The sequence below is a fragment of the Pogoniulus pusillus genome, chromosome 17 (genome assembly GCF_015220805.1).
Source record: "Pogoniulus pusillus isolate bPogPus1 chromosome 17, bPogPus1.pri, whole genome shotgun sequence".
NCBI lineage: Eukaryota > Metazoa > Chordata > Aves > Piciformes > Lybiidae > Pogoniulus > Pogoniulus pusillus.
The window spans coordinates 15,930,466-15,943,922 of NC_087280.1; the positions used below are offsets into that span (position 1 = coordinate 15,930,466).

Below are 13,457 nucleotides of genomic sequence, written 5' to 3' on the forward strand. Positions count from 1 at the left end.
TGGATTTTCTTCCTCAGCTAAATGTCTGCCTTCCCATTTTTACCCAGTTTAGAAGACTGGAAGGCAAAAATTATTTTTAAAGCACCCTGCCTAAATATAGGATTCAGTCAGATGAATTCACCTACTATATTCACTGGAGACTTTAAGGCAGAGGTGTAATTAAAACCAGTTGCTCATCAGATGTATATTTATGTTAAACACAGTCAGCAGAATGATAGAATCATAGAATCAACCAGGTTGGAAGAGACCTCCAAGATCATCCAGTGCTACCTATCACCCAGCCCTATCCAGTCAACTAGACCATGGCACTAAGTGCCTTATCCAGTCTTTTCCTGAAGATGGTGCCTCCACCACCTCCTTGGGCAGCCCATTCCAATGGGAAATCACTCTCTCTGTGAAGAACTTCCTCCTAACATCCAGCCTATACCTACCCCGGCACAACTTGAGACTGTGTCCCCTTGTTCTATTGCTGGTTGCCTGGGAGAAGAGGCCACCCCCCACCTGGCTACAATGTCCCTTCAGGTAGTTGCAGACAGTAATAAGATCACCCCTGAGCCTCCTCTTCTCCAGGCTAAACAGGCCCAGCTCCCTCAGCCTCTCCTCATAGGGTTTGTGTTCCAGGCCCTTCACCATCAAATAAAAGGCTATCTGGGTGCCAAAACTGAAAGCTTAAAACTTATTTACAGTCTTCATTAATTCAGGTCTTAACCAATTCACTTTAGGAAATCCTGAATCTCTCAGGTCAATTAATTTGCTGTGTGAGTACAAATTATAAATCAAGTTACAAGCGTTGTGACAGGATTTCATGTACGAAGAGATTATCAGTGCATCTTAGAAATTCCCAAGAAATCCCATCCCGTGATTTCTGAACACCTACACTTTGCCACTGCACTGCAGAAAAGCAGCTTTTAGGCTCCCCCAATTCATAAATGTAATTAAATAATTACATTAGTGCTAATTAACATGAAACTGCAGATTATTTAAGCGCAAAAAACACTATTCAACTTCTTAATTATTCTTGTTCACACAGCATTTCCTTTTGCTCAGGCGCCCTAGGTGCAAATAAAGCATCCCATCTGCTCGTAATTAGAACTAAATAATTTCAGAGAATGTAGCTTATCATTTTGACTGCACATTTGATTAAAAACAGTGTACAAGCAATATCCTGGGCCTTATTGCTGTGACAGCAACAACGCACGCAGGCCCACGTTCGCCTAGCATTAAAGAAGGCTGAAAACATTATCTGTTATTTCAAGGGGTGTGTGTGTGGGGGGAATACAACAGGAAAAAAAAAAACACAACTTTTTAGTTCATTTCATACAGATGAAAGCAAATTACAGCAAATCACCTCTCCACTGAATAGAGGCCCCCACATAATGACTTTATTTGCTTAATCCCCAAATTAAACGCCGTCTCGAGCGAAGGCCCTGTGTTATTACTCTCATCATGTCGAGAACATTTTCCTGCCGAGACCAATTTGAATAAAACAAGGGGCCTTCCTTGAACTCAATCAAGGAGTCATAATGTGGTGGGTAATAGAGGTTGCTGATAGATTTGCAGGCAAAAGTGTTATACCTAATGATGGGATATGGATAATAGTCCTCCTGGAGGTCCTGATGCGATTCCAGTTGGCTGCCAGATGCTAAAAATCAAGAAGAGCATTGATCAGTGACAGGATGCTGTAGTGGATTCATCTAGTCAAACTTCAGCTGGTTTTTCCACTGTACAGTTAAGTCAGGCATAAATTATATTAATTGATTTAATTACATACTTAAAACATCTTCCCCAATTAATTTAATTAGGTGGCTACATGAAGCTACTGGCAGGGGAAGATTGGAGGCTGCTCACTTAATTAACAGAATATGAATGAAAAAAAAAAAAAGGCAAGCAAACATAAATGAAATTGTGAGCACTAATTAAGAGGCTGTCTGCAAACTTAAATACTTTCTGACAAAGTGGTGACAGGAATGCAGACAAGAGAGGGGATTTTTAAATTTTTTTTTTTTTTCTTCCCCAGCAAATTAAGTGCCACAAGGTATATCTAAGGAGCTGAGGTAATGCAGTTAAAACATTGATTTTCTGACAGAACCACTGAAGTCAAAGCAAAAGGGACATTTTTTTTTTTCCAGTGGAAACACTGCAACAGATTTTGCAGCCACAAAGGCTGAATGGCTGATGAAGGATGAAATATGATGCTCGGACAAGTGTATGGTTAAAGGGGGAAGGAAAAAAAAAGAATAAATGGAAACAGCTTATTGCAATCACTGGAGCAAGAGATGTTTAGAGAAGAAGTGCTGCTGTAACAGCTGGTAGCACTGCACACCTTGGCCCTGATGTGAAAATTCTCCAGGTGTCTCTGACGTGACTCCTTCAGGCTCTTCTTCACACGTGCCATGTGATGATGCAAGAGCCAAGAAGCAGCAATCACACCTGATGCCCACTGCTGCTGCCTGCAACGGATGGAGGCTCTTCTGGCCTGGTGACATCGCCACGTTGCTTGGATCTTTGTCGCAGCCATTTCGATACCCCCTTGGCCTTTGTATCTCTGGCCAGGTCGATTTAAGAACTTTTCCACACTTGGCTGATTCTTTATCACTGACAGAATGTCACTTTTGGTGGGATTCTCATTAAGCTCAAAGCCTGATGCAACTTCTGCCAACTTCTTACAGTTTATTGTAGCCAAGGGTACAGCATAGTCCTTGAGAAGCTTTTCTGTATGTTCCAAAAAAGAGACAATGCTCCCCCATGATGAACAATGTTGTTGCTTGAAGGCCAGAAAGCCAGAAGCTTTCTGGTCTATTGTGCCATGGTAAACAGCAATGTGGCCATCAAAGCATGGATCTTGTAAGGACTGGCAGGGAAATGTTTGAGGAAGCTGTGGGAAGAGAATTAGCCACAGATTGAGGGTAACTGCCATTGATCACAAATAAGTGAAGAGACACTACTGAATTCCTATTTACAACTTGATTGTGGGGATGCAATGCTACAGGCTTGAGGTAGAGTGGTTGGAAAATTGTCTAGCAAAAAAGGACCTGGGGATGTTGACTGACAGCCATCTGAATATGAGCCAGCAGTGTGCTCAGGTGGCCAAGATGGCAAACAGCATCCTGGCCTGTATTAGGAATAGTGTGGCCAGAAGAAGTAGAAAATGGATTGTACCCCTGAGCTTGGCACTGGTGAGGCTGCATTGTGAATCCTGGGTTCAGTTTTGGGATGCTCACTCCAAGAAGGACACTGAGTTGCTGGAGCATGGCTAGGTCTGGTGAGAAGCAGCTGACAGAACTGAGGTTGTTTAGTCTAGAGAACAGGAAGCTTGGGGGACACTTTCTGGCTGTCTACAACTCCCTGAAAGGAAGTTGGAGCCAGGAGGAGTTCAGTCTCTTCTTCCTTGTATCAGGTGATAGAACCAGAGGAAACAGGCCAAAGTCCCTGCTGACTGCAGCAGGGTTGGACTAGATGATGTGAATGCTCCTTTCCAACCCAAACCATTCTATGATTCTATAACAACTCGTTATTCTCCATTTCTCAAGGTTGCTTTATCTTTGATTTTCACATCTCCTCCATGGCACAAAAGTCAGAAAGTCTGGCAAGATGAAACAAAACTCCAGACAGTTTGCTATGGAGCACAATAATTAGCCATAAAAAGAAAAAACCTTCCCTCTTACATGGGGATCAAGATCAGTAAGCATCAAGCAGTCAAGGTCAAATTCCCCTATAGTCTTCTGTAAATATAAAGGGAAACACTACATTTGCCTAACTGCAGTGAGGCAGATTTAGATGAGACACTAAAAAACTCTTTCTAACAGTAAAGATAGTTAGTTAAGCGCTGGAACAGATGGCCTAGTGAGACTGTGGAGTTGTTATCTCCAAAAGTTTTCAGAACAGGTTAGAAAAACATCTGTTTGCAATATTACAGGTAGAGGTAATTCTGCCTGGAGGTCTGGATAACCTCTTAACATCTTTTCTAGACTTATTTCTGAGATTCTGGTGGGGGTGGGAACAACACAAACCTCACAAAATTTAGGTGGAAGACTTGAGAAAGAAACCAACAATATTTCTTATTTTACTTTAATAATCACAGAATTGTCAACGTTGGAAGGGACCTCCAAGATCAACCAGTGCCAACCCCCGTCATGGGCAGGGACACCTCACACTAGACCAGGTTGCTCAGAGCCCCATCCAGCCTGGCCTTAAAATCTTCCAGGGATGAGGCTCACTATTTCCTGATTTGGTTCAACCTCTTCTGTACCAATTCAGTGATTTATGAAGACAGCATTAAACCTATAAATAAATCTTTCATTTTCTTCACTAAATACCTGTGGCTGAGCAGGAACCTGCAGGTCAGATTTCAAGTGTTGAGCTGGGTAAGTCCACACCAGCTTTGATTTCTTTGCTGAAGCCATGGAGCTGCTGGGTGGAAGTGGTGCAATGTTACCTTTACTAGAGGAGTAAGTGCCACAAATTGCTTCTTTTGAGTTTAAGAAGATGCTGGTGGCTGTATCTTCAGGGTCCACCCTACTATGAATTATTCCTGTACCAGAAAAAAAGGTTGATCATAGGTTTCACTGTCAGAAGCACAACAAGAAGATCAAACTGATGAATCACACTGCAAAAGAGATACTTGATCAGCTGTTGTAAATCATCACTGACAGTAACACAAGCTTTACACCAACACTAATGGTCAGATCTTCAGATTCGGTGCCTATCATTCCACATTTTAGGGGCTTTGAATTGGAAACATGCAGGTAGGAACCAACCAGGATTTCAGAAACTAACAGAGACCAAGAAACTGGATGACCATTCAGTTGCAAGACACAGGATGCACATCTGTATCTTGCACCAGTACAGGTCATGGGTTGACCTGCTGGAAAGCAGCTCTGTGGAGAAGAACCACGGAGTCCTGGTGGACCATAAGTTGGCTATGAGAGATCAACATACCCTTGTGGCCAAGAGAGTCAACAGTATCCTGAGGTGCATTAAGAAGAGTGTGACTAGCAGGACAAGGGAGGTTTTCTTGCCCTTCTACTCCACCCTAGCGAGGCTTCATGTAGAGTACAAGGTCCAGTTCTGAGCTACTCAGTTCAACAGAAACAGAGCTACTGGAGAAAGTCTGACAGAGAGCTACAAGGATGATTAAGTGAATAGAACATCTCTTATGAGGAAAGGTCGAGAGACCTAAGGCTGTTTAGCTTGGAGAAGAGAAGGCTGAGAGAAGATCTGATCAATAGTTACAACTATCTTAAGAGCAGGTGCCAAGACAACAGCACCAGTTTCTTTTCACTGGCGCCCAGTGACAAGACAGGGTTCCAGAGCTGAAACACAGGAAATTTCACCTGAATAGGAAGGGAAACCTCTTTGCTGTGAGAATAGCAAAGTACTGGAACAGGCTGCCCAGACAGGTTGTGGAGTCTCCTTCTCTGGAGACTTTCAGAATCCTCCTGGATGTGTTCCTGTGTGGTCTGCCCTAAGTGATCCTACTTTAACAAGGGGGTTGGGGTACCCTCCAACCCCTGCCATTCTGTGATTTTGTGATCTTTATGCATTTAGCATTTCTAAGAATTTGAGTGAGTGGCCTTTAGGCAGTACTTTCCTTATGAGATTAAAAATGGGACCTGAAAGTGAGTTGCAGATGCAATTGATGCTTGTTATTAACTCTCTGTACTCACCTAGAGCTGATTTCTTCTGCTCTCTGTGAAATTCATGGAAAGTTGCTGCTCTGGATACAACAGGAGGTATCTGGAGAGTTTTCTTTGCTACTGGAGTGATCAGCCTTTGTTCAGACAAGTTCAGAATACCTGCAGGAAGATGACATCACTAAATGATTCATATATATAGTCCAGCAGCAATCAAGAAAGAGTTAAAGAAAGGCAGACTCAAGTTCTCCCAATTTCAAATTAAAACTGAAAAAGCAGCAACTTTCTTCCAATGAAAGATTTGTGTCTTTTAATATTTTACCTTCTAAGAAGGTGAGTTTTGCCTATAAAAATTGATAAATACATGAAAGATATTTTACTGGTGCTGATTCTCAGAAGGAATTATGGTTGTACAGTGGCAGTTTAATATACAGAATAGATGAGAAACAACTCTTGTAAACCACAGTGTAACCATGAATATGGACTGATTGCTAAAATAGGCTAAGTGCAGGTCTAGTTAGGATTGAATGATTGCATGATTAATAACCAGACATTAATCATGGCTGTTTATTTTGACTATGTTATTTAGTCATACAAAACCCCTCCACCATGTGCAATTCTCCTTTCCCATAGCAACTCAATGCTGAATTACAAGGTAACTGACTCAGGGAGGATGATGCTTAACACCAAGTCATAGAATCATTTTGTTTGGAAAAGACCTTTAAGATCACTGAATCCAACCATTTCCTAACTCTTCCAAGGCTGGTGCTAAACCATGTTTTCTCAGAACCACATCTCTGTGGCTTTTAAACACATCCAGTTTCTTCTAATATCCAACCTAGACCTCCACTGAGGCAACTTGATGCCATTTCTTCTTGTACTATCACTTGTATCATCAGGCAGAAGAAACCAACCCCCACCTGGCTCCAGCCTCCTTTTCAGGAAATGGTAGACAGGTGGGAGGTCTCTCCTCAGCCTTCTTTTCTCCAGGCTGAAAAACCCCAGTCCATGCACCAACTCCTCACAACCTTTCTTCAGACCCTTTGCCAGCTTTATTGCCTTCCTCTGGGTCTCCTACAGCACCTGAATGCCCATTTGGGAGTGAGGGTCCCAAAACAGAACACAGGTAATCAAACAGCAGCATTTATTTTCTACTCTCCCACATGGAACAAATTCACAATGCCTTTCTCATAGCAGAGCCAACATAACATTCACTATATCTTAAGTCAGATACCACACAGAATAAGTAGTCTGGAGTTGATCTCTACCCTTTGCAGTCCTTCCAAGTTTTGAGGTGCCAGAGAATTTGACTGGCAGTTATCTGCTGCAAACAGCAAATGACACTGCTTAAGTAGCATACATCTGGTGACAACAGCACTCACAAGAGCTTTTTGTGACTCACCTTTTGTTGTATCTTCTTCTAACAGGGGTAAGGCAGAATCTGCATATTGAGAGGCAGTCAAATCAGACAGGTTAACCTAGGAAGAGAGAGTCTTCTTTTAACAATGAGAAGTCTGAGATTTGGAAGGCTATTTTTCTACTCCTGCAATAATAAATAATAAATGTAATTTCTGCTGTGAAGAGTTTCATTAAGATTTAATCATCTAGCAGTGCAAGCACTGCATTTACAACTTCTGAGCATGCTATGGTATGGTCTACCATCATTACTTTAGTAATTTAAAATAAAGTTAATTAAATTGATGTCTTTTGACTTCTGCTTTGCAAAAATTAGCATGCTAGCTAATAAAGGAATCACAAGAAGTTTGCTCAATTACAGTGTAAATATAGTAGCTCCTGACAGAACAGTCTCTAAACAAAATGCATGCACAGGGAAGGTACCAGAAAGAAGAGAAAATAGTTTCAAAGATGTAAATGAATTCTCATTGATATTCTATTGATACTCTCAAAAGAGTATCAATAGAACTAGAAAATGTGAAACTACTCACAAATCAGAGAATGGTATCACAGACTTTGGGAGTTTCAGGATTCCTCAAAGACAGAGTCTGACAATAGGATGTGAAAACATGTGCCTCACTGCTTGGGCTAGGACAGGGTTTAATGCTTCCTTACTTCCCCAGTTAACATGTGTTTGCTTGAGAAAAATGGAACCTGCTGGTTTTAACAGCCAGGAATCTAAGGAGTGGCACACATCACTTTGGGACAGTGCTGTCATGTGTCTTACTGTTACTGCTTACTGCACATACAGAGCTTTGTGAAGCTCAAGAGGTGTATTCATAGAATCACAGACTGCTTTGGGTTGGAAGAGACCATAATAGGTGAATGACATCAACCATCATCTTCATAGAAAAAAGGAAAGGCAATTCCTAAAGAACTGCTTCGAATCCTAACAGGGAAATTAGAACTATCAACACCAACTATTATAATGTTTCCTCCCAATTAGTTAACACTGTCCACAAGAAGCATTAGGGGAAACGATGTCCACTTTATCTTAACAGAGAATCTCCCAGAGAAACCACAGGCACTCATTTTAGTTATGGACATTATGAAGCATTATGCTTTAAGGGCTTGAGATGTATGAAACTATGTACTTATGTTCCAAGAAAATAGCAATAAGCCTATAATAAAGATTAACTTTATAGCATCTGGCATGGAGAGTGGCTTGATACTGAGAAAAGGTAATAATAAACCCACACTTTTCTTCTCATTCTCAGCCCCAGCAGTTGGAGGACACAACAAAAATACATAAAAAAGAAATAAATTTAATTAAGCAGTGATTCCTTTTTCAGGCTACCACTGTAGAGCTGATTTTGCTCTTGGTCAGTTTTATCCCATTGTAAATCCCAGGAGTTTTGTTCTTGTAAACAGTGCTATGAAGCATAAGTATTTCATTTGGGTTCACAGAGATGTAATGAGCTACAAAGGAAAACAATTCAGGTGAGGTATGAGTGCAAAAGCAGCCTAGAAGGACTTTGTTGTTTGTATTTTTTTTTAACTGGGAATATATATTTAATTCTTCTTTGCTATATCCTTTAATTTCTATGAAGTTCACAGCAGGTGCTGTGTTAAAGTAAGGACAGAGGCAACTGTAGTGTGATTTAAGGTCATTTACACTACAGTGTCACTATGACTTGCATTATAATAGTACAGGCACCACAGTGGGACTATGGACCTGACCCAAAGCAGCTGCCTACAAAAATTCCACCCAAACACTACCTCTTTCATGGTCTTTCAGCACCTTATTTACTGTATAAGCTGTTCTTTTGGAGACTCTAGTGAGGAATCAAACCAAATTTGACAAAACACTTTCACCATAGAATCACAGAATCGATCAGGTTGGAAAAGACCTCCAAGATCATCCATCCTTCAGTTATTTTCACTAAAACTGAGCTAATTACAGTAAGACCTTAAAAATAATCAGAATCATTTTCTGGCAATACCCATTATTTTTTAGCATCATTATATAATTGTATTGCCTTTACTCAGTGGTTTAAGTTAGAAAGATATTTAAAAGATTGCATCTTTTTAAAAGGTTTTCAGTTACCTTCCATCTGTCAGTGCAATTTAAAACCTTTACTCACACCTACAGTTTTTTATGGCACAAACAAAAGGTAGGGAATTTTATTCCCACCTAAATATGAGGAGAAACTTCTTTGCTGGGAGGGTGCTGAAGCTCTGGAGCAGGCTGCCCAGAGAGGTTGTAGAGTCTCCTTCTCTGCAGAGATTCAAAACCCACCTGGACATTGTAACCCTGTGCAAGCTACTGTGGGTGCCCTTGCTTTAGCAGAGGGGTTGGACTGGATGTTCTCCAGAGGTTCCTCCCAACCTCTGCCATGCTGGGATTCTGAACAGCACATACTCCAGAACTAGTATCTCCTAACAAGCATTTTCATGTTTGTGGTGCAGACAGACTCAAATAACTATGGAAGCAGTGGATCACATCCTATGCACCACTAACCTATAAGGCTTCTCACCTGCTTCCTCTCCGGAGGACCCGTTGCTGCTACAAGGTGATGGGAACCTCAAACATTTTCTTTCATGAATAATGTGTTCTGGTGAACTTATCAGGATTGTCATTCAGCAAACACGACTCCAGAGAAGTCAGCACACAGCCTACCTCATCACAGGTACTTTTAAAGTGCAGTTTTATGGGGCTGGAAGGGAGCACTTCATTTGCAGTGCAGGCTAAGGCTTACTTGCCTTAAAATATGCTTGGAGTGTACTGAAAAACTATTTTTTCAGTTCAAGCACTTCTGAGTGTAATTAACCTGGGACATGAGAAAAAACAATTCTATTACCCTTTCTAAAGTGTTTTTCTCCTGTGGATAAACCTCTCCCCACTTGCTTTTTCTTTTTGCTTCATTTTAAATAGGGCACTTGTTGTAACACTACAGGGATTTTGCGATTAGTTCTCTATTTGTTTGCTTTTTACCTAGACAGCAACATTTAACTAGAACAACTTCTTGGTTTAAACACATCATAAATATGTTTTCCTTCCAGTAAAAGTATAGAGACCAGTATTAAATACAGAAAAAAATAACACTATCATGTACCAAACCCACAGTTTATCACTGGGGAAGACATGACCAGCTTTGGAAAACCACAGAGCTTGATAGTCATGGTAGAATAGGTGAGGAAGAGAGATATCTATCACCGAGGTCTGAAAAGGGCAAGTGTTGGGTTCTGGGCTTGGACCATAACAGCCCCATAAACACTCTAGGCTTGGGGAAGAGTGGCTGGAATACACCCAGTGGAAAAGGACCTGAGGGTGTTGGTTAACAGTCAGCTGAAGATGATCCAGAGCATACCCAGGTGGCCAAGGCAGCCAACATCATCCTGGCTTGGATCAGTAATAATGTGGCCAGCAGGACCAGAAAACTGATTATCCTCTTGTACACAGCACTGGTGAGGTTACCCTTCAAATCCTGGGTTCAGTTTTGGGCTCCCCACTTCAAGAAGGACATTGAGGTGCTGAAGCATGTGAACAGGGGTGAAAGAGTACTATGTCACTTTAGCAAGGCTTTTGAGTCATGGCATTATATAAATATACCTTATATAAGCAAAGTAAGAAAGTATGGTTTAAACTTACTGCAAGAAAGATGCAAAGCTGCTTTGAGAAGTAATTCAGAAAGAATTTCTGTCAGTATGGAAGGATACTGAGAGAGCTCAATGGGTCTGTTCCCTTAGTGTTTCAAATGCACAGATCCTGCTGTTCACACAGAAAGAGGTATTTAAGTTCTAAGTAAAGAGTTCAGACTGTGAAAAAAACTCAAATGGAGTTTGGGCAGAGGTGGTAAAGTGACTTCCACTGTTTTTTGTCAACCACAGAAACATAGAAATAAGAGAGATAGTGGTTAGAAGGGGTCTCTGTAGGACACAGTCCAATCTTGAGTCTACTACCACAATAGACCAAGTCCTTGCAAGATTTCCCTGGAACAGGCTGACCAGAGAGGTTGTGGAGTCTCCTTCTCTTGAGAGCTTCCAAATCCTGCTGGCCATTGTGATCCTGGGCAGGCTGCTGTGGGTACCCCTGCTTGAGCAGGTGGGTTGGACTGCATGATCTCCAGGGGTCACTTCCAATCCCTAGCATAGTGGGATTCTAAGAATTCATTTTATAATTTCACAACCTTATGGTCTAAACAGTCTTTGTAAGAGATTTAATATATGAGCAATTTTTACACCAGGTTATCTTTGTATTCAAAAAGATTTCTGAGCAGGGAAATGGTACAGGAAATAATAATCCAGCATTTTGTCTACCTAATGAGAATTTCCCTTAGAGGTAAAATACTAAACTATCCATGGGATAGAATTTCCCTCAGATTTTGTTTATTTACAGAAAGTAAAGTCCACTTTAATTAGAAAGCCTAATATTAAACCTTTGTTAGGGAGCAACTGAGCATCTTTAGCAACAGGTCTTCTAGGTTACTCTCACCTACTTTAAGATCTTAAAGTAACTAGAGATAGCTCTGAATTGTTATTTTTCCATAAACTTGAAGAAATCAAGCCTTGCTTTTTTTTATGGCTTCCATTAGCTTTCCCAGAATTTTAACTATGAAAATTCTGCCCTAACAGGTGCAAAACAGAATAGAGAACTTTGCTGAATCCCACATCTGCTTTTTGTAAAAAGCAGCAGAAGCAGCACAGAAGGAAGTAAGAGAGATAATTGCTGGCTTGCTCTACAATACATTTTACTTGTGGGCAAAGGGCCAGCTTACACAAGGCAGAATATGCAGGACCAACTTATTGGAATTCAGAGGTGGGCCTCCATTCTTGTCCGGAGACAGATGTAAACCAGCAGCCCATAGCATCCCAATCAGGCACTGAGTTTTGTCAAGGAATGTTGATATGTAGTAGAGAAACAGCTTCAGCAGCCTCAGCTGCACCCCTACCTAGCAAAATGACAGTCAATCTCCAATTCCAGATGACAAGAACTGGATAAAAACTTAAAACAAATGGTGACCTTTCAAAAGATTAATTTGTTTACCAACAGAATGTTCTACGTTTGTCATCTGCAATGGAGGTGACCTTCACATTCCCATTTCTGGGTTGAAAGGATGCTGACTATAGTCATCTGTTAAGTTAACCCTGTCTCACCAATTATTTCCTGCTTATTTTTAGCAAGAAAGAGATTTTCTGAATTTGTTGTGCTGTTTATGATGATTACACACCATAATACAATTGCAAGAAGCTTAGTTGGAAATACTGTGGTTTAACACTGATTTGTTTATGCCTTGTTCTGCCAAATTTGTGCTTTGCCTATAATTATAGCTCTGTGCAGATGCTTAACACACAATCAGGGTTGGAGGACCAGAAGATCTGTTTTTCTTCTACAGCACCTTCTAGTTGCTTGAATATAAAAGCCTTGCTTTGCCTTAGTTTATAACGTGGGGAATGAAAAGATTTTGAGTGATAAGCATTAGTGATTAACTTAACGTAAATCATAGAATCACAGAACAGTAGAGATTGGAAGACACCTCTCAAGATCAAGTACAACCCACCTGTTAATGCAGGATCACTTAGGACAGGTCACAAGGATTTTAAAAGCACAACCACAACCTCTCTGGGCAGCCCGATCCAGTGCACCATCACCCTTGTAGTAAACAATTCTCCTCATGTGGAGGTGGAACTTTCTGTGTTCCAGTTTGTATCCACTGCCCACCATACGGTCACAGGACATCACTGCAAAGAGCCTGGCCCCTTCTTGATACCCACCCTTCAAGTATTTATAAACATTCATCAGATCCCATCTCAGTCTTCTCAGTTTAGCCTCAGGTCTCTCAGTCTTTCCTCATCAAACAGATGTTCCAGTCTCTTCATCATCCTCACAGCCTGCAGTAGACTCTCTCCAGCATTTCCCTGTCCCTCTAACTGGAGAGTCCAGAACTAGACACAATACTCTAGATGTAGTCTCACCAAGGTAGAACAGTGAAGGAGGAAAACCTCCCTTGCTTGCTGGCCACGGTTTTTAACTCACCCTATACTGAAGAAAGAATTGATAATCAAGGATATTGTTAAAATGCCCATGCTCAAGTTAGGTAGCTTAAAAAACTCCTCACCACAACACAATCCCTGCTACCACCATTACAGCCACACACTATATAAGATGCAACTCATAAAGACTAGAAATCAGCACCACATTAAATTCTACCTCATGAATAAATGAGAAGATTCTTAAGTTTACAGTATAATATACAGTTATAAGAAACCAAGGGCCAAAAAGTGCCAGGATAATGCTATAAAAGCCCAGTCCTAAGAAAATGGAAGGTATAGTTGTGAAACTTTTCTAGGCTGCAGCAGTATGGAGTTATTTTTGCTGCAATTCAGACTGCTGTTTGTTCTGCTAAATACTCCATGGGAAATATACAT

General features: G+C 41.0%; 2 protein-coding genes across 5 annotated transcripts in view; both read right to left on the reverse strand.

The window, feature by feature from the left end:
• IQCH (IQ motif containing H) overlaps window positions 1-4,480 on the reverse strand; it is a 60,290-nt gene extending 55,810 nt beyond the window's left edge. Inside the window, exons 1-3 of the mRNA XM_064157898.1 lie at window positions 4,317-4,480; window positions 2,324-2,875; window positions 1,576-1,642 (exon numbers count right to left, since the gene is read on the reverse strand). Coding sequence (XP_064013968.1) covers window positions 1,576-1,642; window positions 2,324-2,875; window positions 4,317-4,403 — 706 coding nt within the window. The 5' untranslated portion in view covers window positions 4,404-4,480. The remainder of the gene's footprint in view (window positions 1-1,575; window positions 1,643-2,323; window positions 2,876-4,316) is intronic.
• Window positions 4,481-6,692: 2,212 nt separating this feature from the next.
• LOC135183090 (IQ domain-containing protein H-like) overlaps window positions 6,693-13,457 on the reverse strand; it is a 33,105-nt gene continuing 26,340 nt past the window's right edge. For 2 of the 4 annotated variants that reach the window (XM_064157904.1, XM_064157905.1), the window contains exon 6: window positions 6,693-7,111. In XM_064157904.1, the coding sequence (XP_064013974.1) occupies window positions 6,860-7,111 (252 nt within the window). In that variant the 3' untranslated portion in view covers window positions 6,693-6,859. Of the gene's footprint in view, window positions 7,112-8,332; window positions 8,508-13,457 lie in introns of those variants that run through there. The other 2 variants (XM_064157901.1, XM_064157906.1) reach the window with 2 other exon arrangements.